At 39.8% G+C, this 27,007-nt stretch overlaps 1 protein-coding gene across 5 annotated transcripts in view; it reads left to right on the top strand.

Annotated features, from left to right (window-relative positions):
• The window catches only part of ALK (ALK receptor tyrosine kinase), a 326,814-nt gene that overhangs the window by 81,380 nt on the left and 218,427 nt on the right, over window positions 1–27,007 (top strand). For all 5 annotated transcript variants that reach the window (XM_051612967.1, XM_051612966.1, XM_051612964.1 and 2 more), the window contains exon 2: window positions 15,580–15,699. In XM_051612967.1, the coding sequence (XP_051468927.1) occupies window positions 15,657–15,699 (43 nt within the window). In that variant the 5' untranslated portion in view covers window positions 15,580–15,656. The remainder of the gene's footprint in view (window positions 1–15,579; window positions 15,700–27,007) is intronic.

The raw sequence follows: 27,007 nt of genomic DNA, 5'->3' as shown, positions 1-27,007 counted from the left end.
CCTGAGGGATCTGGAGTTGTCAAAGCCCATCTGGGTGCCATTGCATCACTAGGTAGTTAGTGACACTTTGGCATCTCTGCCTTGTTACGGGTGGTGTACAGTTACTTTTGAAAAATCCCTTATTTGTGAATGAAGATAAAGACTGGGAGAATGTTTTAAATTTGCATATTTATTTCCCTGGTTGGTAAAAAGAAGCCTTGAAAGAGACTCAAGAGTGAAGTAGAATAATCAGGCAAATCATTGATCTAAAGTTAATCTGATGCAACTGCCTCAGCAAATGCTAAAAATTGTCTCCTTTCCTCCTTTCTGTAACTGAGGAAATGGTTTCTGCCAATATCCCTCTAACACCAGCAGCCCTTGGCACTTATGTCAAACACTCTGTCTTTGAACAGATCAAATGAAACTCATTTGTTGTTATTGTTTAAGATTAGGCTGTACTTATAGAATTATTGTGGCATTGTTAGGCTAGCTTCCTAGAACACAAATAGAATGAACAACAAAAATGAAAAAGGGGAAATTCTGGGGTTTTTTTACTTTAAAGCTCAGTGCTGAGGTTTGAGTCTCGGCTGCTCTCAGTAGTGAATTATACAGTATTGTATTTTGCAAAGAAGCCCCAAGAAGCTGTCTTAAAAACATCGTAATTGTTATACAAAGGTTCTATGTAACATAGAAAGCATTCAATGTGTTCCCCAAATGCTTGGAAGGTCTGTTCCTGGTGCAAAATAAGAACAAATAAGGCCTTTTATCTTTGGCCTCTGTTATGGAATCAGCACAAACATGACCAGGTCACTTAAACCAACTATCTGATGCTCCATCTGCAAAATGATGCTGTTGAGTGTCTCAAATTATTTTGGTGCTGACCTGCTGGGATTAATTCAAGCTGAATTTTACTTTTGTCCTTTCCACTAATGGAAAGCATTCAAAATAGCTTTTTACCAAGCAATCAGAAATCATAAATTTCTTAAATGTAAACTCATCAGTCCTTCAAATCATCTTGAAAATGTGCTGTGGATCACAACAATTCTTTTCATAGATTCTTAGAGCAATTCAAGTTGGAAGGAAACACAAGAGGTCTTTAGTCCAACCCCCTGCTGAAAGCAGGACCAAGACTGAATTCAGGTTTCTGAGCACTTTGTCCAGTTGAGGCTTGAAAACCCAAGAGACAGCACATCCTCTCTTGGCCTCTGTCCCACTGCTGTGACATTCTTACAGGGATTTTTTCCCCCCTCTTTTGTCCAGTCTGAACCTTGCCAGCTCCAATTTATGCCCATGTCTGTAGTTCCTCCCAACACACATCTCTGCCACAAGCTTACCTCCACCTCACCATCACTTTCCCCTATGTACTGGGGGCTGCTATTAAGTGCCCCCAAGCCATCTCTGCCCTGGTCTGAAGAATCCCCAAACTCACAGCCTCTCCTCACAGGGCAAGTGCTCCTGCCCCAATCAGGTCGGTGGCCTCCCCTGGATTCCTTCCAGTTAATTGTTGTTTTTCTTGTACTGAGTGTTACAAACTGGATCCAGTGGTCTAATGTTTGCTGAGTAAAGGGGATTAATCACTTCCCTCAATCTACTCTCTATTGTTTTCTTGATAAAGCCCTGGATGCTGTTTGGCATCTTTGCAGCTCTGTTGGCCCATGCCCAGGCTGCTGCACCCCTGGGCAGAGCTGCTCCCTGGACAGGCAGTGCCCAGCTGCTGCAGTGGGTTCCTTCTCCCCAGGTGCTGGGCTTTGCATTTGTCCCTGTTGGATTTCATGAGGTTCCCATTGGCCCCTTTCCCTGGCCTGTCCTTGTCCTGGATGGCAGCCCTGCCGTCTGGAATACCAGCTGCACCCCTTGGTTTGTTGTCATCCACATACTTGATTTTACAACAAAATTTTGTCTAAATTGAAAAATAAATCTTAAGCACCAGTGGCTTCTATTAATTCTCCATGTAATTCCACTGATTTAGCTGAATTTAGCAAGACGTTTCTTTGAAATGTTTTACAAGGAGAGTTTTACTTGAGTTAAAGGAAATTGACTCATCTGCAAACATTTCCTGTCTTTGTTTTCAGCAGTGAGTAAACTTAACACCTCTAACTCCTTTAGATAATGTATACCTGATGGATCACAGCTTTCTTCAGTTAAAAACAGAAAAGCAAACAAATACTACATTCCACCCTACCACGACCATTTCAGGATGAAGTTAAGTTCCAAAGAATATTTGTTTGTTCTACAAAAATGAGCCAAGTCTGGAAAAATTGCTACATTGACAGAGAACTTTCTCTGGTTCTGTCAGAGGATGCAGGCATTAGGTTGTATCCTACTTGGTTTTATTTTTTTCAGTAGTTCTGTATTGCCTGAAGCTTAGCCACTGGTAAGATACTGGTAGAGATAATGCTTAAACCACACAGAGGATTTGTTTAATTTTTTCAGCACAGTACATCCTTGATGTTTAGCCAGCACATTGAAGATTTATGTATTAGCAAAATATTTGGCTCTTGACCCCACAATAGCTATGGATTGTGCTGAATTTTGCTTCCACTTCAAACCAATCTTGCAGGTAGGTATTTTTCAGGATGTTTTGCTCTTCATGCAAGACTGGAGCATGCTAAAATTGTGAATGCCACAGCATCCTGATGGACTCCCCAAGCAGATGTAATTCACTACCCATCTTAACATGCTATTCTACTCTAGAGAATGACTACTAAAATAAGGTCCTTATTTAATCAATAGAGTAACTCCCTGTGTACATTCAGACACAAATAAAATCTGTTAGTGACAGCACAATGGGTTTTATTGCTTTTTACTTCTATTAGCATTGCAGAACCGATTCAGCTTTGAGCAAGCTGGAATCTCCACCTTCCTGTATTATGTCCACCAAAAATTATAGCTGGCACAACACAGAGGGTCTCAGACACCTGAGTGCTATCAATAATGACACTATCAACCCAGGTATTGATGAGTAACCTACCCTGACCACTGAAAGCACTGGGACTGCACAGATTTTACAAGAGACCATTAGTTCATTTTACAGGGTTTTCACTACTATGTACGCTGTACGAGAACAAGAGAAGCCTGGTGTGTAACTCTGACCCTGGTTTCTGTTTGCAGGTTTGTAAATTATTGCCTTTTTCATTGTCCAGCTGAGTACTATTGCTGCATTAATATACAGTCTTATTATAATTCTTATACTCAGCAGATTTATGTGCAGTAGAGTTATATTTAAAATGGTGATATATTAAAAAAGGTGATCATTTAGATACTGACCTCCAACATCTGCAAAACTGGATGAAGAAAGAGAAGAGTATCTGTGTCCTCAGCATTCTGTTCTGTTTGTGTGGCTGGTAAAGATACAGCTTCAATTTATAGTACTGGAAATGCAGCATTGCCCAGAAGAGAGAGGAACTCCAGTAAGGAATTAAAAAAAAAAAAAAAAAAAAGTGCCAAACACATTATCTTAAAGTTTAGATTAAATTCTCAGCAACCTTGCTTATTTCATCCCATGCAAATTCTGATTGTCTAGTGTCAAGGTTTTACAAAAATAGACTTAAAAGTAGCAGTTTGGATTTTGATTACAGTGCTATGATTGACCCGTCAGTGGTCTGTGATAAATCCTTTTTAGCCTACAATAGAAGTGGCATCAAACTCATCAATTAGTGGACCTGAGTTAATAACAGATCCCTTCAATTCATGGTTCCAGTCTGGATTCTGATTTTGCACACCTCAAATTTCAGGAGAGTTTGACCGAAGGGGTTTGATTCAGTTTCACTGTTGGGGAATGCATGGTAGGAAGCTTCCAGCTCTTGCTGGTCATGATGGCAATGGAAGGAGACACAGAGGCCAGTGCCCTGAGAAACAGACAGACTGCATTTCAGAATAAGAAGCAGAGAGGAAAGAGGGAATGTTCTTGACGCTCCCACATGCAGCCCAGGATGTAACAGTCAGAAAACAGAACAACTACAGGCAGATTAAAACTCCGAGCGGAGAAGTGAATTTGCAGCTCAGGCCATCTGTACAAGGAGATAATGATGTTAATTCCTGTGAGTAGTGAGTTGTGTAAACAAGATGTACTCCAAAGATAGCGGGGAGCAGAAAAACAGGTTAATTGCTATTTTTAGCAATGTGGTAAGGGTAGACTGGACAAGTTAGCACTATATCCCTGATAAGTGTTCAGTTGTGGGTGATCAAGGAGTGCAAGGATCTGAGATGGCAACTACTAATTGAAAACTCTGCATGAGCTGGACAGAAGTGGATTTCATCTGCAGGAGAATGTACTCAGTCCCTCACTGTGAGAATTAGTTTCCTCTTAATACTGCACCATCCTTGCAGTGTCCTTCAGGTGCTCCAGACCAAGCTTTCCCTCTCTATTGCATGAAAAATGCAAGACCTCTTGTGCTCAGTCATGGGGCAGGAGCAAGGATATAAAAAAGAAGGCAGGAGAGAGCCTGTTCCTAATACTTCTCTTCAGTAGAGGAAGGGAGGAAAATAAATAAAGGAAAACTGTAGAAGATATGCCCAATAACTGAAGACTGCTTCTAGCAGCCCAGAAGGATGACTGCAGGACATCCATAAGCAGGAGGCCATAATGGCTTAGGGACACCTGAGGCAGATAGGCAGTGAGGAGAACCTGGGGGAAGGAGATGTTCTTGGTATAAATATATCTTACTGGGGCCCTCATTATCATCAGTGTGTGGGATAAGTGTCACAGAGAAAAGAGGACCCTGACCACCAAACTGTATTGAAGCTGCCTTGATGGCCAGGTAGTGAAGTTATGGATCTGGTGGTGGTAAAAATCTTCCTACCATGCTCTCTTCTTTTGCACCATCTGGTCACCTCTGTATCATTCAGAAACTATTGAATTATTAATACCCTCTCTTTGCAAATTGCAAAGCATCCATATGATGGTGGTGTCTTCATCTACTACCTGTTCAGTTTTCTTTACAGATTAGGACCCCCTGCTGAACCAGAGTCTCTCCTGAGATAAAGTTACCATGGGAGAAAAGCATGTTCCCTGTTTTTCTTCTCACCTGCATTTCTTTTAGTAAATAGGATGGAAAGAAGGCTGCTAACTTTTTGTTTGTTTGTTTGCTTGTTTTAAGAGTACAGATATGTGACTCTAAGATCTATAACATACCATCTGAGTGGGTTGAATCTGGGGTGGCTTTTGTCATGTTCAAAGCAGGACTAGAGCCCAGTCAACTCCACAGTACGCAATGGGGAAAGATGCTCTAAGACAGCCTTGTGGCATGCAGCAAATGTTGTAATGCAAGAAAACCTTCTACAGCACTTTTGAATAAAATGTTATTTAATACAAATGTTTATTCCTAATGTAATTTTAGAGTTTTCCAGAATGTCTCAAACTAGGTAAAGGTTCGGTAAAGAATTCTGGAGTACTGAGTACTATGGTGATACTGCTGCCATTTATTACTACTTGCTAAGCTGTAGTAAAAGAACCTTTAAAATACTCCAAATCCTCACCTGATAGTTTCTCTGATTGCTTATATTGTCACTGAGAGAAGAATATTAGGCAGGCCTTGGAAGAAGTTTATAAAATTTATTGTTTCAAAAGATTTCTCCAAGTTTGTAACCAGAAATCATGAGAAGGCTGAATGGTCTTGCACTCCTGATGGGACACTAAGTCACAGAGGGGCTCTCTGAAGCTCTACACATGCTGGTTCAGCTTACTGTCTGCAGTGATGGACCCGCTGCTTTCACTGTAACACAGGTAGGCTCAGACTACAGGTGCAGGCAGCTTGTAAATAGGTAATTTTTTTTTTGCAAAGGAAAGGAGAATGTGTGTTTTTCATTCTGAAACTGCCTGCTAGCATTATCAAGGAAGATTACGAATATAAATAGCAATGGCATTGTTCTGGTGGTCAATCAATCTGTTGTTATAATTCCCAGTGTGTTGTGCTGTCTTTGACATGCAGCTCCCTCTCTGTCAACAAAATAAATATCTGTCTGAAGTTTGTAGCCAATAGAGAATTTCTTCCTTTTGAATTTTTTTGAGTTTATCATAGCTGTGCTCATTCTCTTTTGCTCTTTATTAAATTTTCTAAAAGACCTCATTGACACTCCACACATATTTTTCAGACTGGCCAACCTGATTGGGCTTCTCCAGTTCAAGGGGCCTGTCAAGGGATTCTTAGAGAGGTGCTCTGGCAGCTGCATAGCAAAGTAATATCTTGTCAGATGTGTAAGAATTAGAATCAAGTTCTTTTCTGATGGTAGATTTTCCATAAGGAAATATTATTTTGAAAACTAGAGTTCATGTGGGAATGTATCAATTTGCACAAAATGCTGGGGTCTTTTTCAGTCTGGGAGAAGATCAAAATGAAATGTTTTGACCTTACCATAATGAAGCAGTTGGATAATTTACTTCATTTGCAACTATTCTTTAGTATATTTTGCTGTAAAATTGGCATAAACCACTTACATTTAAATTCATTTACACAAAAGCCTTTGCTCCTAAGCTGTTTGCCTATGTATTATTTTATTCACAGGAAACTTCAGATTTATTCTTGTTCATTCCAACATGTGGAATGGAAAGAAAAAGAAGTAATGGAGTTTCCTGCAAAGCAGAAATTCAGATTGCTACTTGGATCCAGCAGGGCATTAGAAAGACCAACTGGTGCAGAGCTGGAGTACCACACAAAGCAAACACACAAAAACCCCCGAGGGCTAAAATCTGTTCCCAGTAAATATTTGAGTGATTTCAAAGTATTCTATTAATCAACCCTGATCTGTCCTAACAATCTGCAAACAGCCAACAAGTGCCAAATTTCACAAACAAACTGTTCATTGAAAATAGTTGCCTCTTCACTATGATGGTGATGTGTGTCGTTAAGAAGCCAACTGTTCTTTTCAAACAAGTTTTTTACCCTCCCCATAGTAAAAACCATATGTGAGGAGGACGATAGAGTTTGAGGGAAATTATATTTTGAAAACCTTGCTTAGACATTTTTTCATAACAATATTTACTGCTTTTTAATCCAAGGATTCCCAAGCCCAGTAAGCATCATTACTTCCATTTTAGTAGCAGAAAAAGCAATACAAAAGAATAAACTACAGAATTTATTTTAAAATCCAGTGCAGATAAGAAGAGCTGGGAATAGAATTAGCTCTCTCGAGTTCCAGTTCACAAAACAGTGTCTATGGGATGATAAGTTGGCATTTATTTATAACGCGTATTATTGTGGTGCATCACTGAAGGTGCTGTATAACTAAAAAAAAAATTCAACTTACCAGTTTCTATAGCAGACTTACAATAGAGATCTGTATACTTTTCTTTTTCTAGATGCAGAAAATTAGGCATAGATTACAAATTGTTTTACAGCATTTTGGGCTGGCAGTGGAAAAGTAGTGTGAGTTTTCTGGCCTCCTTTCTCTTGGTTCGTCTCCCATATCATAATCTCATAATTTACGTTTAAAGCAGCTTATGTTTCAAGATGTGCATGCAAATAAAACATTCAGCACTCAGAGACTAAAAGTAAAACTAAAAAAAAAAAAAGCCCCAACAATGAAGCAGCTCACTGAAGGCAACTAGTGATGATTTCTCCTTGATTATTGCTTAAGGACTGCTATTTGCAAGCACCTTGTCCCAGGAGAGTTTTCTTACAGAAAAGCCATGAGAGGAAGTCTTGAAGAGGTATCACATGTCATGACAAGTTGCCTGTCCTGATGGGTCTGGTGATGAGAACACATTAGGATGATCGATGAGGCCATCTGGAGCAGTTATATCAGCCATTTGTCATCATTTATCTTACAAGCCTTTCAGTAATCACTTTGTCGCAGAGTCTGAGAGGAAGAGAAGTGATTTCTCTTTTGCAGCAAAGGGTTTACATAGACTAACTTGAGGAAAAATAAAAACCAAACATCAGTATCAAATATCTTACTGTCCTAGATATTCCTGCAAGGCTAATTTCCTTTATTCTTCTGTAGATTAAAGTCCCATCCACACACCGGCTCACTTCCAGATACGCAGAATTTCACTTTCAAAAGATCAAGTGAAGTCATTTGGCAGAGGCAGGGCTGGACTACCAGAAGTGGGAAACTCTGGGGAGAAGGAAACAGTAAAGGTTGTTTTCTTTTCTAAACTTTGCTACCATCTTGTGTTAAGAAGTTGAGCAGGTCATTTAATCCCACTGTACACTTACACATAAGAGGTACCTACTTCTGCAACAAATTCATCATGTCTAGTTTTTTTCCATGTGGTTTGTGTCTTCTACTAGTTGCTTTATAGCTCCTTAAGTTTCAGCTCCTTATGAACCCGCTTTTCAGCCCAGCCCTTCTCACCAGTTTTGCTACATCTGAGGAAGGCTGTAGCAGTGAGTTGGAAGAAGGGCATGTAGTTACAATACATGAAAGAAACAAATGTTCTCTATATGTTGTTACAAGCCAGAGGTAGTGACATGGCATGAAAGCGTGGGAGGAAAAGTGAGTCACAACCATTTTCATCCTGATCAAAGAAGGTGTCCTTTAAATGTGATGCAGGCTGCCTGGTCTGAGGGTGAAAAGCCTCCTGCAGACCACAAGGATTCAGATCTGCACCAAAAACTTCAAATACTTGTTCCCCTGAGATTTAAATGCTCAAGGAACTTTTGTTGACACTGAAGAAATACTGAGTAAAAAATAAGTGAGCATTGAATGCCACACCTTGAAAACATGAGAGACTGATCAAAAGGCAGATGGCTGAGAAAAATATGAGTTTGTATTAAAATTCACAGGGACTGCAGACCACTGAGAATCTAAATGTCTGCATTTGTGTTAAAGTGACAACTGCTTAGAGGTGGAAGTTCATATGTGCATTCTGGGTTGGTATACAGTCACTGTAGTACAAAATAAGGTTTTAAGTGTATATAGATCAAAAGGTTGTTTCTGGGTTTGTTTCTTTTTCCTTAATCTTACTACTTGAAATGATATAGGAAATGTGCAGATCTGATGAGAGACTCCAACTGGATGTAAGTGTTAAATGTGGAAGTAGCTATATGCAGGAATCCAAGGTAAAGACACTAAATGGTTTGAAGTCAGTATGTGTAATTAATTATTAAAAAGCTGTCAAAACAGCTATTTTTTTTCCTTGAATGCCTGCCTGCTCTGCTTCTAGAGGTTATGTTAGCTGGGTATAGACTAAGGGAAAGTACATGTAGAGGAGTAAGCTGAAACATGCACATAGATGCACAGTGAGAACACATGGGACCAGGGCCCCAGTTCTAACAGACAAGAATCATACTGGTATGGCATATGTACTGGTATAGCAATCACACCGGTATAGTAAGGTATATATAATGAGTATATATACTACTATAGCAATCACACTGGTAATCAACTGCTTTGAAGTCTGTTGGATGAGGAACACTGTAATGGAGAGTCCTTCTTGGGGCCAGTCGAGCCAGCACTGGAAGGGCTCCTGATGCCTGCAAATGGAGAACTCTCTAATGCTGACACACATAGACTAAACATTACTACTGCCTCTCAGTTTTGTTGAAGTTTTTTCTAAGCTACACTGAACATGTACCCCAGACAACAGTGGAAGCATCGCTTCATTTTTACAAATACAGAAGAAATTCTGAATGTCTGCAACTTGAAGTACTTTAGTGTGCCTTAGTAGAAAGGCTACCAATTCCACAGACTCTATCTTGTGCTTTCCTGCTGTCTGCAGTGTCTGGAGGTTTGTCCATGCTGCAGGAAACATCTAAACATAATGGCTTCATGTTTTCACTGCATACCTGGTCAGTAATTCAGATGCTTTAGTCATCAGTCCAATGACGAGTTGTCAAGGTTTGATTCAGGATCGACAACAATGCTCTCAATCCCCTCCCCCTTCCCTGCAAGTAGGGAAGGAAAGAGAGAATAAGAGACTTTATGAATTGAAAACTAAACTACACAGCTTTAATTAAACACTAATGATAAAATAAAAGATACACAATTACATAAAAATGTGTTCAGGAAATATACAAAACCCCTATTGCCTTCCCCCACCCCCAGCAGCTCCCACAGCACTCTCCTTAGCTCTCCCGGACCTGCTGGAGAGAGTGTAGAGTTATGAGGGTCAGGAGAGCTCAAGCCTGGGGGTTGATGGTGATGGATAGACAGAGTCCTCCCTGGATGCCAGCCATGGACTGAAGAGAAGACAAGAAAAGGCAGGAAGGAAGTTGTCTTCTGTGATCTCTGACCTTCCTCTGAGCTTACATAGATATATGGAATGGAATATCTCTGGCCAGTTTTGCTGTCTGTCTAATTCAGCCTCCTATGGAGAAGGTTCATAGATCTCCCCATAGTATTTGAGCTTGCAGAGCAAAGATGTGGCCTTGGAGTCCCAGCAGTAGCAAAAACATTCCAGTTTTATCAGTAGAAAGCTTACTGAAGAAAAAAAAATCAGTAAAAAGAAAAGTGGCTTTATCGTCTTGGCTGAAACCAAGACACAAGTACTGCCCTGTGTTGAAATACCACAGCCCCATAAAAGGCTCTGCCCCAACACTCTTTTTCCAGTTGTGATCCTAGTATATCTAAAAGCTGCTACATTGCACAATCAGCAACAATTTTGAATATGTATTTATATGTGGAGATTTGCTGCTAAAGGGCTTTTCCCCTTTGTTTAGAAAACCTGCAGGCCAGGCAAGTGGTAGAAGTGCATCCTTTGATGCAGTCCTGCCAGCAGCCTCAGCTTCTAAGGGGACACACTGGGGCATTGACAGCAGTTCAATTACTAACATTCAGTCCACTTCTTTCTCTGTCATGCCTGTAGAGATGCTTAATTGTGCTGTAAAAGATTATTATGGCAAAAATGAGTTTACTGTTGGATTTTTTAAAGGTTTATTGTACACAACACAGATGAGTGGTAACTTTAAGCCATTCCTAGTCAGATCTGTAATTGAGACCCTGGCTTCTTTCTCAGTAATTCAATGCATTATTGTGGTGCCATAGTGGGCAGACCTTCAGCAGTTGCAGAGCATCAGAGATGCAGTAGTGTGCTCTAGATGGCAGTGTATTTTTAAACTAAATTAGTTGAGCTGGGTAGAATATTAGAATGGTCATTTCAATTTGTTTGTTTGTTTGTTTGTAATGCTGCCATGCTGCCCCTTGCTTTCAAAGTAGAAACTTAAAAACTTTTATATTTTACAATATGCATGCAAATTCTAAGAAGAGTTCCAAGAAAGCAGCAAAGAAAACAATACTGTCTCTCCTGCATTGTTAACAGGAAAATGTGGATTATTTTGTTTCCTGTAACACATGAGCAGCAACACATGATACCTTGTTAATATTTCCCTGTCGCAATGCCTTGACAGAATTGTAATTTGGGTGTTTCCTGCTCCTCTTCTTCCAGAGCCAAAGTTTGCTGGTCAGACCATATCTCCCATACTTAGCACAGACTCTCCAAGCTGCTGTAACTGTCCACAGACTGTGGTAGATAGAGAGACCACCTAGTCAGCAGGAAAGCATGAGGCTGTAGAAAACCTATTTGCTGATTGGTCAGTTTTGAGGCATTTGGGGTTTTTTCAATTGAAAGTTAATATTCCCTGTGAAAAAGAGATGGAAAAAAAAATACATTGCTTGATAGCAATGGATTAGAAAGGGGTTAAAAGAGAAATTTAAATAAGCTTTGCAAAGACCAAAAACCAAAACAAACCAAAACGTAGTTAGGGCCAGAAGGATAACAAAGTTGTTGAGTTAAATCCAGTTTTATTAGTGACACAAGCTTCATGTACAGGAAAGTGTATGCTATTCCCAAGTGCATTCATCAAGCATCTGTCAGTCAGTGTTGTTGATCACTTCTATGCTTCATGCAGCACGTCTGACTGGATATGCTATCCACAGGTCTGCTACAGCTCACTAAATTAAAATTTCTTCTGCACAGCAATCCAGCACAGGTTTGGTAACACACATACTGTTGTTTATTAGCACTCATCAGCTTTCAATGCCATGTAAAATCATTGTAACATAATGCATTATTAAATATATTTTCCAACAGAAAAGATAAAAAAAAGCATAGTTGAGGCTATAGTTTATTCACATAGTGTCTACTTTGGCTGTTTGTTGGGTTTGATGCTGCTTGGTCACCTCAATGTGTTCTTTGTGTTTTCATAGTTGAGCATGTTTGCAGATGGGAAGAAGGGAAAAATGAAAGTTTCTAAGAGGCTGTGTGGGTGTTTTGATTTAAAAATTCAGTTACATTTCTGTGCTGCACAGTTAATTGCTGGGGATATTTCTTCCTTCTTCCATAAAAGTAAAACAAGGAAGGAAATCCTGCTTGTTTTAAAATTACTGAAGTAGAAAACTTTCCTTGTTCCATTTTTATGTGAACGTGCAGGGTCTATTAAAGAGGTATTTTTCATTAAAATAATACATAAATATTTTATTTAATGAATTTGTGGCCTTGAGGCTTGACTTCGGTACACATAAATCATTTTCTATTTTTTTACCAAAACATCCCCTAGAGAGATTTCTTTGCACAACTTTAAAAACAGAAATGTCAAATGTCAGATGCATGTTTCTAGCTGTGATGGAGTACCTTGTGTGAAGATTTGGCCCTGGATATTCCTTTAGGCAGGATATCAAAGAAACCTCTGTTGTACCTTCCCGTACTTCTGACTACTAAAAACAGAGCTGTCAGCTTCCAGTTGCTAATCCATTAATTTTTTTAAGGGTTAGGGTTACTGTTGACAAGTGACAGAGCACCCTGGTACAAACAACTGGAATGGGAGGTTAGCGTATTTAAGAAGAAGGTAAAATTTTCTTAGTGCTTTTTGGCTTCAATTTTGGTTGTTTCAGAGAGGAGAAAACAACTCAATTTTGTAAAATGGTTACAGTGTAGTCTATATTTGCATTACCCTCCCTGCACAAGAAAGATCTGTTTAGCTGATAAGAGTCTTCTGCAATTACATTTCTGAACCTAAAATGCCCTGGAAAGTTCTTTCCTTTTCCTAACCTATTGCTCACTCTAAAATAATTCTGCATGGTGAAGAGTAGCCTCTGGGCTATACAATAACCTTTTACCCTGCATCTTTGTCTGAAGATAGCTTAATAGGGAAAGATTCATAACTTCTCATACAATCTTCTTGTCTTCAAGTTTAGACCAATAGCCTAAGCAAATAATTTGAGATGAAGTTCCAAAATTAATCACAAAGAATATGAGAAAAAAAGATTTCTTAGTTTAAAATGAATCTAACTGAATCAATTCAATTCTTTAACAATAAAACAAAACTTTCAGTATTTTATGTTATTTCTTTTGCACCTTTACTGCTGATAGAGGGGATGTTCAGGTGCCTGGACTGCCCTGTCTTCTCTGCTCAGATATTCCAGTTGATTCTTTATCCCAATTTACCACATGTAATGGTGACAGAGCTGAATCAGCTGAGGCTAAAGGTAGGCATGATTTTTGAGGAATTGCATTCCAGTTGTCAGAGGCATTTTTCTGAAGGTGAGGGGTGCCAGGGAATTTGGGGTACTGCAGCTGATCATTGTGTTACTGATTTCCAGGTAAGGCTGGTCAGGTTAGTAGCAGTGATTTGATTTTGAGCTCAGTAGCAGGAGTGTCAGGGAGAGAAATGCATGGTGGGACTTGATCTCAGACGATTTTTCCATGGGAACAGAGATGGGGAGCAAGCTGGTTTATCAAGTTTGTGTGTTTTCACTGAGTTTTCACTCCAAGGTGCATTTGTTTGGGTCTGTTAGGGGTAGAGAGGCCCCAGAGTTCTTGTCTGTCAGAGACTCGTCATCTATGTTGAGGATATTAAATCATTCCCCATTTTGGAGAGTCACTGGGTACAGATGTTATACAACAGGGATATTGATACTGGTCAGACATCTCATGTCAGGCAAAACACACATTGCTTTTAAAACTAGCTTATTTCAGGAGCAAATTTTTAATAATATTATTCTTTTATTTATTCTTTTATATTAGTGAAGCAAAAGTGTAGGAAAAAAAATCTGCTTTTAGTTACTACTGTAATGAAGCCTGACTTCATTTGTCATACCTAGTCATATCAGAGACTACTGAAAGACATGTCAACTATGTCTCGATGTTAGGAAGGAAAAGCCAATGTAAAGGTTAACACTTCACAGTTGAAGGCGGAACACCAGGCTTGATACTTGCCCTCATAAATAATTGACCTCATCTTCTGTGTTGCTACATTCCAGACAACAATATTTAGTTATTTTTCCATAACTTAGCATAAGGACCAGATTTAATTGAGCCATTAGGGATATTTAATTTCTAGACACTCCAGGATGGCTTACAATATAGCATGAAACCCATTCTTGTCTTGAAGTTTATTGCTTTAAACAATGAGCAAGAGTTACAACTCTTCCGTAAGAACAGTTATTTTTCTCTTTATTTTGCTATCATTATTTAGTTCCAGGAGTGTACTAAAAATGAGATTGCACTGACAATATAGGGCACAATAACACTTGGTATTTAAGCTTCTGACAAGTCCCTCTGAAATTTTCAAGCTTTTCTTCAGTAGAAGAGGGAAGGAGGGCTAGGCAGAGCTTTAACAGAATCAAAGCAGTGTTTTCCCCAAGGCTTTAGCCATTTACCATGTTTACTGTTCTCCTCTTAACATCTTTTATTATCCATTACTGCTTATCCATTCAAGAGGACAGTTCTTCAGCACTCTGAATTAATTATCAATCTAAGTTAGTTAATTCCTATTACAGAAAATTTTACAAAACTTTAATTAGGAGGTATTATCAAATTGTTTTTCTGTTATTACAGTAAAGTTTAGTGTTGCACTGAATAAAAAGAATTAAAGTGAGCAACTGCAGTATTCTTGACAAAAATATTATTTAATAGATCAAAAAATGTGATTTTTATTTTATTTCTGAACAACAAATTATTTATGGCTTCTCTGATAAATCAGAATTTATCAGCAATACAGAGGTTTATTTTGTCCCATCAAACCTTCCAAACACAAGTTTTCCTGCCTGAATGTCTATAAAGTTAAATCCTACTTTTCCCCTGAGGACCTCAAATAAATAAATAGATAAATAAAATGAGAGTAGTCAAGATCCTGTCATCTTCAGAAAATCCACCTTATTCATAAGGAAAATCTGTGCTTCCAAAGCATGCAGAGTTCTGTTTTGCTCAGTGACTTTGTGTGTTAGTGCAGGTTTGTACAGATCGACACCTGGGTCACTGTTGTACTGTAGTACCCAAATGCTTGTTTGAGATGCATTAGGTTGTTGAACAGAAGCTGGGTAAATGTTTGCCTGATCTATGCATGGGATCTCCACATGCCAATGAAACTTTAAAAAAAATAAAGGGATTGAAAGGTCAAAGAGAACTTAGAATCAATGTCAGATTCAAGTTGACAGCTCTTCTAGGTGGTGATAATTTTGCTATGTAAAGCATTTTATCTCCAGTCTCCCAGAGCGCACATTTATCAGGAATATTGAATATTGGTGCTTATTGCATATGGTCAGTAAAGCTGTTTAAGATCTCTGTGCTTGATGTGTAGTATACAAACTGCTATGTCAAACATAATGGGTTTTTTTGTGTGTTTTGTTTTGTTTTGGTTTGTTTGTTTGTGTTTTTTGTTGTTGTTGTTTTGTTTTTGGTTTTTTGTTTGTTTGTTTGTTTTTTTGCTTTTTTGATTAAAGGTCTGAGCACTTCTGATCTCTCAGCAAGCAGCCCTCCTCTTCCTCTTGGTTACTGTGCTTGGAACTTGACCTGGGTCATGAGAGATACATCCCCTTTCTTCACCCATAGAGGACAGCAACGTGAGTAGCATTTATATGTTATCCTCAGGAGGCTGCAACTAACTGCCGAAGGTTGTTGTTATACTGGAGCAAAACAACACAAGTCAAATGATTCATGATAAAATATCCATACTGTCAGCCCTTGAAGGCACTAATAAGACTTACTGTCCCTTACCAGCTACCCCTGGGGCCTTTCCACATGCTGCCCATGGGCTCAGGAATCCCATTTCAGCCCAGCCTAGGGTCCCAGTATGGCCTTGGCCCATCATCATCTCCATGGAGATACCTGGTGACCTTGGTTGGCCCAGCCTGTCCTGATCCTTCAAAAACAAAGTCCCAGACTGTAATATTAGGGTGCTGTGTTGAAATCCAGTGATGTTACAAAGGAAGAGCTATATACCAAACTTTTTTTTTCTCCTTGCATCTCCTTTCAAAACACTCATCCTTTCCAAAATCTGAGAATCTGTTTTCATCTGTTCTCTGGTATGACCTATTTATTGACTAACCATAGGCACTCCACTGTGAAACACTATGGTCATAGTTAGGACCAGACCACATAACGTAATATCTAATATGCAATCCAGAAAGTGGCTGAAGTAGAATGTATCTACTATATATCTACTACCAGTCTCTATGAAGAGAGAGAAGGTGCTGAAAGGCTAATAAGATTTACTAACCCCAAGCCCGTCATTATCTGCTTGAGGGAAAGGTTTGACCTACCTATATGAAGGAGTCCCATATTTCTTAAAATTTATGTTGCAGCCTTTTATGTGTGCAATATATATTCTTTCCACTGGCATACAATATCTGCTTCTAGCTGTTGTATTTGCTTGAGTGATGAGGACACACCAATTTCATTTTGGAAGGGACAGTAGTACAATCTTTTTTCCCTCACTTGGCTTTCTCAAAAGTTGCAAGGATGATTTTTAATTTGTCCTTTATTCCTTCTTCCTAAACTTTTTAGTTTCTGAGTAATACCATTTGAAGGGAAGGCTTTGTTCTTAAAAGCTAAAAGCATTGATTCCATCTGACAGCATCACAAGGAGAAATGATTTATTATTATTTTAGCTGGTTGCACAAGACCAAATTCTACCATATTCCAACCATCTGTTTAGCAAGAAAAGGCAGGAATTTTATGAGGTGTTACACAGAATACAATCTTCACCCAGGACAAGTCTAAAATGCTTTCCCCCTCAGTGAGTGTAATTCAGGACATGTACCTTGAAAGTACTGGAGAATCTTGAAAAAGGGCAGGAGTAATTTGGTTTTCTTCTAGCTTTGCACTTTAACATTTTCAAAAGTTGGCAGATGCTCCTTTACATTAAAAGGGTAGCTGTAGCCCTCAAAGTCATGCATTTCAGACTGGAACATCCCATGGTGTCTTCAGAGATGCAGTATGCAGTGGATGGGTGTGGGTATGCATAAGCATAGCCCAAGCCTAAGAGGACAATTCTTAAATTTTCTCTATTCCTTTGCATAGCTGAATGTTTATTAGTAAACTTCCCAGCGTTCTAGATTTCTGTCCAGAACTGCTATGAGCATGACAGGGACAGAAAGTGACTTTCAGCAGAGCAAAGCAAAGGACAAAGTTATGTCATCCAAGCTCTAGGCAAGTAACCTTGTCCCAGGACCACTCTGCCTTCTGATTAAGTGACTAATCCAAAATCACACAATAAATCATTAGCAGAAATAAAACCCAGCAGTCCTTTACTGCCAGAGTGTTTTCCTCTTCTATCAGAAGCCTTCCTCACTGCTCCCAGTATGATTAAGATTAGAGTGCTCTATAAAGCTTCAATTAAACTTCATTTACCTAATCGTCTGATGGGACCCATCTAATTAACTGGTTGACATTGCTGGATTGGGGCAATATTGGTTGTCTTAATTATTTTTTTTTTTCATATTCTGCTACTGGAAAAATCTCTTTGATTGAGAGCCTGAGTAAATTGAAATGTAGGGTCCCTCATCATGTGCCAGACTCCTACTCCTCCACCTAGAATTAAAAATTCTGACAGACTGCCTCTAGTAGTTCTGGCAGGAACTTGACAGTATCTTTGAAACTAAATACAGCAATCCCAAAAGATAATCACTGGCACAACAGGATACTTGAAGGTGATGGATTCATATGCCCTTTTTTCTATCTTGTCTAGACGTTGCTATATTTGTCTCTATCTAAGCATTGATTAATCATCTACCATCTCAGAGATGCAAAATCCATCTGCCTTTCAGAAAAAAATCTATATGAAGTAAAAATTATCTGTGAATTCAGCCTGCAGGGCAGGAGGAGTCTTTAAATCTCCGTATTTTTATGTTTTCTTTTGTTCTCTTTTAAGTACCCTCAGACTACTTCATGTGGCTAGAACAAACTTTTAATGTATTCTACGTATGTGGATTTAGGGTATGTCACCATTTGACTCAGGATCAACATCAATGCTCTCGATCCCCTCCCCCTCCCATGCAGGTAGAGAAGGAAAGAGAGAATGAGAAGAGAGATGCTCTGGATTGACAATTAAACTACACAACTTTAATTAAACACTAATGATAAAATAAAAGATACACAATTACATAAAAATGTGTTCAGGAGATATACAAAACCCCTATTGCCTTCCCCCACCCCCAGCAACTCCCACAGCACTCTCCTTAGCTGCGAACAGTCCCGAAAATCCCGGACCTGCTGGAGAGAGTGTAGAGAGTCAGGAGAGCTCAAGCCCGGGGGTTGATGGTGATGGATAGACGGAGTCCTCCCTGGATGCCAGCCATGGACTGAAGAGAAGGCAAGAAAAAGCAGGAAGGAAGTTGTCTTCTGTGATCTCTGACCTTCCTCTGAGCTTACGTAGATATATGGAATGGAATATCTCTGGCCAATTTTGCTGTCTGTCTAATTCAGCCTCCTACGGGGGCGACATAGATCTCCTGGTAGTATCCAAGCTGGCAGGGCAAAGACTTGGCCTTTGAGTCCCAGCAATTACAAAAACATTCCAGTTTTATCAGTCCAAGCTGGAACACTCTGCTACTAGTTAAAGGAAAGCTTACTGAAGGAAAAAAAATATAGTAAAAGGAAAAGTGGCTTCATCCTGGCTCAAACCAGGACAGATGGCAGATGCTCCTTTACATTAATCTCCCATTTGCAGCACTGATGGAACTCTGTGCTGAGGCTTACAGGATTAACTGCACTCAGAAGCATATTGCATTTCTTTTCCTAGATGGTTGAATATTAATTTTCACTTCTGTATAGATATTGTATAAGAAATTAATTGTCCACTGCATAAAGTCCATTCAGCTTCTGTAACATGGGTTCCAGATGAATGGTGTCCTTTAAGGCCTGGAAGCCTTCATGCAGTTAATAAACCCTTCTCTGCCCCATCCTCTACGTCCCCCCCCAGACCATTCAACAACACTGAGCCCGGAACACCATTCTGGCAGGGTATGATGGCAGCTGTGGAAAGTGTTACCAACTGAAAAGTAATCAAATGCAAGCCAGCTAATCTAAATTCTGTTTTGAGAGAAAAACAGGTTACATGAGAATAACAGGCATAAGGATCGCCATGTTGGACCTTTTGGGAGTCAGGAGATGGCTTTTGCTTTTTAACTTGTTCCTGCCCATGCAGGGGGTTGGAACTGGATGATCTTTAAGGTCCCTTCCAACCAAAACCATTCTGTGACTCTGTGACTCTTATGCTGCCATGCTACCTGTGCATCTTTGCCAGATGCCCTCAGTAGCAGCTGAGCTCCTTGGCTGTTCTAAACCAGCTTTGTGCAAAATATAGAAGTATCTCTCTCAAGCTTTGTCAGCCTTCTGCAATACAGTTTACAGACTATTTTTTTGGCCCCCTGGAAATAGTGGTGTTTTGGATTCCAAAGCTAAGTGGGACAACAACTCAGGGGGGAACAGCAGATTCAGCCAGCAAATGACTAGTGTGCTTAAAAATGTCTACAAAAGGCAAATTCACCAGAGGAGGAGCATATCTTCAAGAGTGCAAAATTATTCACATAGTTGATTTCATAGGTACTAAAAGCATAATACAAATCATGGTCCCTGTTAACAATTTATTAATAATTTCACTCAGTTCTATGTCTTCAGAAACCTAAATTGACAGGGTTGTTTCTTGGTTTTTTTTTTTTCTGGTTTTGTATTTTTTTTACACTTCCTAATAGAAAGTTCTGTGCTAAGCTCATGATTTCTTGAATTGGGTTTGCTAGAAGAAAAATAAAAATGTGTTTGACTAATTTTACTGTGGAATAATTTGGGGTCATTCTCTCTGCATATTTCATGCTCAGCAGCACAACAGCTGCTCCATGAGGTGTCAGATTATTGATTTTTTTTCTCTGGTAGGTCATGTGCATGTTGTTGAATTCAAGTAATTGTGAGTGTGCACTCAAAATACCATTTCATTTGTATGAGTTAGATACCAGATAGATACTGCTGACATGAAACTTAGTGAATCTGAATGTCAAACAAAATGGAAGATGGAGAGAAAGAGGGCACCAATCAGACAAATTGCTATACTTATGTTCCCATGACTACTTGTTATATCAGCAAATCAGACTAATACTGGCATTTTCAGAATGATAAAGCCGTCATGACAATTGGCTAAGCATGGCATAGTGAGATGCATGGATAAGAACTAATTGTTACACAAAGTTCCTGTTTGGAAGGTGAGATAAAGTCAGGAGAGTAATGAGGCGAATAATACTTTGTCCCAGATTAAATATGAATCAATGCATTCTTAGTAAAGATATTGCAAAAGCAATATACAACCTTAATTCAGACATACAAATTTTGCAATCTTAGAAATACTCTTAACATAGTTTTGGAAATAGTGTTATGAATATAATAGGGCAAGACTTCAATTAACAGCAGTTATTCACACCAGATTAATAGAACTGCTCCATATAAAATAGCTTTGACCCCATATACATATGCAAGAATTCCTGTTTAACAATGAGATGATATTTTTGCCTTGTGCAATGGTGTTGAAATCGGGGGGGGGGGGCGGGGCCGGATAGCAGGAAAAGCAGCATCTGCCTAGCTAAACTGAAGGCTGTGCTAAGCAAGAAAGAAGAAAAAAAATCTTATTAGAGAAAAAATTTTCCTTTCTTTCAGGTTATTATTTTCCTTATATCCTCTCATCTGTAGATAATACAGCAATGACAGCTCAAAATATTTTCAGTAATAAAATAATATACATTAAGACAATAAATGTCTTTTGTCCCTGTCTTTGAAGTATTCATTTTCTCTAGAGATCTCTCAGATTTCATGCAAGCAATCCCTTGTATGAATTGTCAAAATATGGCAGTTCATCCAACCACTATTTTGTTCCAACTGGGGCATGTTTTCTAACAATCACTGTTAATAAGTATTTAAGAGTTTTGGCCCAAACTGGCATTAGAAATGCACTTTCATATACTGGTTTTGCTGCATGCATGGGAGACTTGCTGGACAAATATTCCTTGTGTGGAGGATGAGCTCAGTCACTTCATATATAGAGTCGAAGAATGAAAATGAGAGCTATTGATGGTGGTTCTCCCCATACCTCTTCCTCATACCTCTCAGTAGCTGTCTTGAAAGACTGTGCTTCTAATTGATTGATAAAGAGTCCTGGCTCTCTTCTTTGTACCTTGATTTCCACTGAACAATGCAGCTGTCAAAGATGTTCGTCATTCAGTTGCTAGTGCACACTGAGGAGCTGAGTGGGTACAAAGTATATGCTGTCATTTTAAAGATTTCCTTAACAAATAAATGAATGGTTGTGTTATTGCCATTTTCTCTAAGCAGTGGCCCATGTCTTCCTCCTCAGAAGAGTAATTTAAATGCTTCTGGCATGAGGAGAGCCCTGGGGTGCCCAGAGACAGGCAGGTTGACACTGAGGCCTGAGCACTCAGCCCTGGGGTGACCCTCTCCTGTGGAGCAGGTGAAATTTTGCCTCCTGTGAGTACTTCTCTTAACAATTTATTTATTCAGAACACAGTGTAATTTTAATAGCCCCTTCTATAGGGAAAGCCTTGGGAGGTTTTGTGGTCAAGATGGGTGAAGAAGGGATGAGCAGCACTGGTGCAGCCAGTTCTGACCTTGCCGGGAGGTTGCACATCCCTGCAATGCCCCTGTGATACTCTCACCGAAAACAAGCCTGGGACGCCGGAGAGACACTGGCCATGTTGATAACATTCTTTTATGAGCTTAAATGAGCCCTCTGAGCCGTTGACCTGTGCAACCTGCCCCGGACCCTTCTGCGGCGGCAGCAGCAGCAGCCTGGCCTTGAAGGGCGGGGGGAGTCTCTTTGGCAAATGGGGCAAAACCCTGGAGGTCTGTGTTCACTGACCCCTACTGGGACACCTCCCATCCTCCCCCATGCCCTTCTTGGCTGAAAGAACACATCCCAGTTGCCCTGCTGAGGGCCCGGCTGCCTCACCCAGCTCTAGGCTTTTGGCCAGGGCTCTGTGCCTACTCTGGCCCGTGGGGTCACAAAATGTCCACCAGCATGGTGGTGAGGGGGGCTGGGTGTAGTGCAGGGGGGTCAGTGCTCACAGCCAAACATGCATGAGAGGGCAGTGTCAGTAAACTCAAGGTGGAGGGAGTGTACATGAAAACCTGCTGGTGCAGAGGAAGGACACAAAATGGTGAGCTAACTGGTGCTAAGGAGCTTTAAATTACAAAGAGGTCCCTAATGAAAACAGGCCTTGTCTTAGGGTAGGGAGTGGGGTTGGTGTGCTGCCCAGCTGCTCGAGTGCTTCCCTTAATGCTTCACTTGCAGGTGACTGAGGCACGTCAGGCGGGATGGACCCCAAAGCCACGCTGTATGGAGCAGTGCCATGGGACTTCTCCAGTGCCTCCCCAGTTCCTCACCTTCCCTATCATGCTGTGCTGCTGCTCTCACATTTGTCAGCTCCTGGAGTGGCAGCTCAAAGACTAGGCAGTTACTGTTGGTGCAGACATCTGCTAGCAGTATTTAGGCCTGGAGTGCCTGACAGGGGTACATTTTTTGCTATCCCTTAAAATGTGTCAGTTTGCCCTTTTTCTGTGCTGGGCAGTGGAAGGAAGATGAAAATATCTCTTCAGACTTTTTTTCTCAGCAAGAACGTGGCAGTTAAACCCTGCAATTGTTTTTCCTCTTTTAATTTTCATGAGCACTGACACCTTTTTGCCATTCCCCTAGTGTTTTTCTTCCGTGCCCTTCCTTCCTGTGGTGGATTCACTCATTTTAAATTGCTGTTGTACCTCCAGGCACACAGTGGAAAAGTGGCAGCAGGGATCCATTTGCGAAGAGTTTCACCTCTTCTTTGTGCAACTGGGGTAGTGCTCATGTCCAACGGCCTGGTCTGTATTTGGTGTGACTTCTTCTACAAGGTCCTCCGGGGTGTTCAGCAGGCTGCTGAGCTGATAGCCAGAGAGCACATTCTCCTATCTATGCTTCATTTTCAAGGAGAAGTACTTATTGCTGCAGGCTTCTTTGCATCAACCCACATGTATACCCCCATATTCATGGGCAAGAAATGCAGAAGAGCCTGATAAGGCAATTGAAACCCTTAGATTGAAGGCCCTGTGCCCTTTTCTATCCAGAGGGAATGGGGAAGAATTTAGGAGCTGGCTCTGTCTTTAGGATTAATAACTGAAAAATCAATTTGTCATTTCCCTGTCACAAATTAAAAGCTTGCGGGCCTTACAACATGAGTATAATAGAGGTTAGTGGGTATTGATAGAAGTCCCAAAGCTCACTCAGCAGAGCACATCTCGGCTATACAATTTAAATTATGTCTCTTCTACAAGGAGTATCAGTCAATATTTATCTAAAAAAATACATCCTGTGCAAGAATATTTTATCTGTTCCTACACTGCTGCTGTTATCATTGCTGCTGGAGGTGGTATGTTCTAAAGAGAGCTTGTGGCCCCATTTCAATCAGCATAAACAACCTCTACATTGTACATTTGTGTCTGTAGATGTAGTAGAAATTAGTCATATTTAAGCTGATAAGATGCCAGTTAGGATGTGCATCACTAATCTGGTCCTTCTGAGAAGAGAGAATCTCTACCTGTCCTTTGTCTATTCTAGTGAGGTGAGAAAGCAACCACACCTTTTCAAAGGGGTGACCAGCTGAGAGTAATAGAGGAGGAGTGATTTCTAAGAGTCAGCAGACCAGGAGTGAAAAGGACCCTTTTACGTCAGAGACACATAGAAATGGAAAGGAGCAGTCTAAAAGGAAATTACCTGCTCATAAGATTTTTCTGGTTTAAAGGAGACATTCTGTTGTTGGGCAGCTGAAGAAAGGATAATTAAAATAGTTTCTTAAAAAGAATAGTGTTTTTATATCTTGCATGTTTCTGAGATGTGTGGTTACACAAATTATCTAAGATGATCCAAAAAGAAAATAATCCACAAGATGACCTGCAGCAATGTAAAAGGTTATTTCCTGCAGATTACTGTGTTTTGGCACATTATTTATAGTACCATTTTAAGTTATTTGTTAAGTAGAAAACTGCAATTAGTTTAAGTGAAACAGATGTAGTTGCAAGATACTTTAGTTGTGCATATATTTCAGTTAGTTATGTTGGCTAGAAATAAATAAACGGAAGCAGTTGTAAGATGCAAGTGTATTGCATTGTCAGTAGTGAAGGACATTGTGAAAGAAGGAAAGCCTGAGAGCAGGAAGTTAGGCTTGGAGGACTGGCTGCTGTTTGCATAAACTTTGTTATGTTGCATCAGATATAATTTCTTTGTCATAATTTCTTTGTACTGAATAGGATAATAACACTGGAATTTGTGTCTGAAAAGGGATTAATTTAAATAAGAGACTGTGAAGTCTGCAGGTATTTCCATGATGTGGGGGGGACTATCAAGTTCTGTAAAAGATGCATGTATGTTTTCATTAAGTTGCAGATGGTCTCAGACGTATGAGTGAAGGAGTCCACTCCTCTTTCCAGGAATAACTTGTGGCAAAAGCTTGAACACAGCTTGACCCTGACAGGCATGTTAAATCCTGTCCACTTCTCTGTAGGCTATTCATGGCAAGAGAAGGAAGTAGTATTGCTAAATGCCTTTTTCCTTTACTTTTTCCCCTTTGGGCAGAGGCTTTGTCTGCAAGGGTCATGAGACTAAATGTGACTGTTATTTAATCACATACCCCAATTAAGTTGTCCCAGTTGTATGTCAGAGGGTTACAGGCTCCGCAGCTGATTGGTAGCTCTTTCGAGGAGGAGGCTCTGGGAAGTGAGACTGAACAAGGGAGATGAGCTGGCTATCAAGTGGTTTTAGGCACCATAATCAGTGTCAGGGATGAGGTCTGGAGAAGGAAAACTAAAGTGCCTTGTCAATGTCCATGACAGGCTTCTCTGCTTGGGGGTAAGAGAGCTCAAAAGTTTTTGGTTCCCAGAAGCTTAGATGGGCAAGGAATGAAGCAAGCAGTGACTGCTGGAAAGCTCATGAAAATGTGAAAGATTGAGGGGGGAGAGAAGTCCACAAAGAATTCAACAGTTGACTTGAAATGACTGCTTTTGCCACGCTTTGTCCTGAGCTTTCCCTTCCATTGTCCTGTGGGTTCTGCCAAAAGAGCATGAGCTGTGTTTCTTCCTCTCCCCCTCCCTTTTTTTTTGATGCACATAAAACTCAAGATGTTCCTTCTGACTAATTTATACAGTAATGATGGTGGTATCTCTTCTGTAATATGTAGTTGAGTGTTTTGTTGCTTTTTGCCCATTTGGGCTTTGATAAAAAGTTTAATAGACTTAACACTTTATAGGGTTAATAAAATGTTTGGTTTGTTTTTCTTTTTTTAAAGAACATCTAAGGGACTAGAGATAAGGGGTCTGAAGTTTGGGTATGATTGCAGTAGTAAACTGTATAGCATGAATATATCACCATTCTCTGCTGCCTTAATTGGAATGTGCTTCATCTATCATGAAACATACATTTATAACATAAAGGTCTGAAGAGGGTCACAACTTGTACATTAAAATTTTAGGAAATAGGTGTAATCCTTGTTACTACTGCTTGTGGCTTATTTAGATTCCTTACATTATATGGTTTCCATGGTGTTGTGAAGCATTCAAAATGCTGATAGAATGATAAAGCACCTGATTAAGAAAAAAAAATATAAACTGGAAGAATAGACTCTGCTCCTCCCAGCTTGCTGTTAAAAAGGCAAATTAGCTGGGAAAAGAATAGTGAGAGGGCAACATTATTAACACTCAGATTAGAAGATGTATCACCAGGAGAATGGGTTGAACTATGTAAATCTGTGCACTAAGAATAAATTAGATGTTCAATAGGGAATGTAATTTAAGTGTTGTTTTTTGTTTTATTTTGTTTGGTTTTTTTAATAGATTATTTGACTACTATAATTCAGATTATTTGTTCCACTTGTATAGCTGTGGCAAGATGGTGGACAGTGCACAAAACTCCAAAGAAGAGCTGGATTTTTCAAATGGATCTAGGCTTTTCAGAAACATTGAATTCAGAAATGTTTTATTTCTGTTACTAAATACTGTTTGAATGCTGACCGTGGTGACAAAAGGAAATATATACAGGACATGAAAAAAAATTTAGTAATCTTGATGATTAGAAGTAAAGTCTGGTTATCACACAGGTTATCAGTGCATATTATGTTAAGCAACTTGAATTATGATGTGATAGTTAGTTGGATGCTGGGGAGCAAGTAGTAGTTGCTCTGGGAAGATAATTGGGTTTTGGAAGAGAAATATCTCACAAAGAAATGTCTGTGTTGGAAGTAGATGCTAGCTGTAGTGCCTGGAGGCTCAGGTTTTATGGCAGGAGATCAAGCTGCTTCTGCTTCTGCCACCTCAGTAAAGCATTTCAAACCTGGGGCATCAGAAGGTTGCTTTGCAGGGTACAGTCCCTGTGGCTACCAGCATGTCCCATATGCCCAAGATATGACTCGCTTTGCAGAGCCTATGCTCACTGAGATGGAACATGACTATGAAGCATGTTAGTAGTCCTCACACTGTAATGGTCCTGATTTAATTTGAACCACCATCCCAGGAGAGATTTGCTTTCTGTCTCATTTTATCAACTGACGAAGCTATTTCCCTTTCAGACTAGATTGTTATGTCTTTCCTTGCTTTAGCCTGTGCTGTTCTTTTATCTGTCTTGAAGGGGAATTGCTGGCTCTTGGGCCTTCCTCTTAAATTATTGCTACCCCCTTAATGAATCTCTCTGCGAAGTCCATTTAGGAAATATCTTTGCCTGCCTGTTTGTGGACTTCCATTTTTTTCCACCTCATGATGGAAAAAGCAAGCCCTAAGTATAAAATGCGTGTGTATACACCTTCCAGCACAGAGCAAGCTGGAATTAATTAACCTGGTATGTTCTGTGTCTGTTGT

The sequence above is a fragment of the Apus apus genome, chromosome 3 (assembly GCF_020740795.1).
Source record: "Apus apus isolate bApuApu2 chromosome 3, bApuApu2.pri.cur, whole genome shotgun sequence".
Taxonomy (NCBI): domain Eukaryota; kingdom Metazoa; phylum Chordata; class Aves; order Apodiformes; family Apodidae; genus Apus; species Apus apus.
Note: the sequence above shows the minus strand (reverse complement) of the source record. Positions and strands in the feature narration are given on the sequence as shown.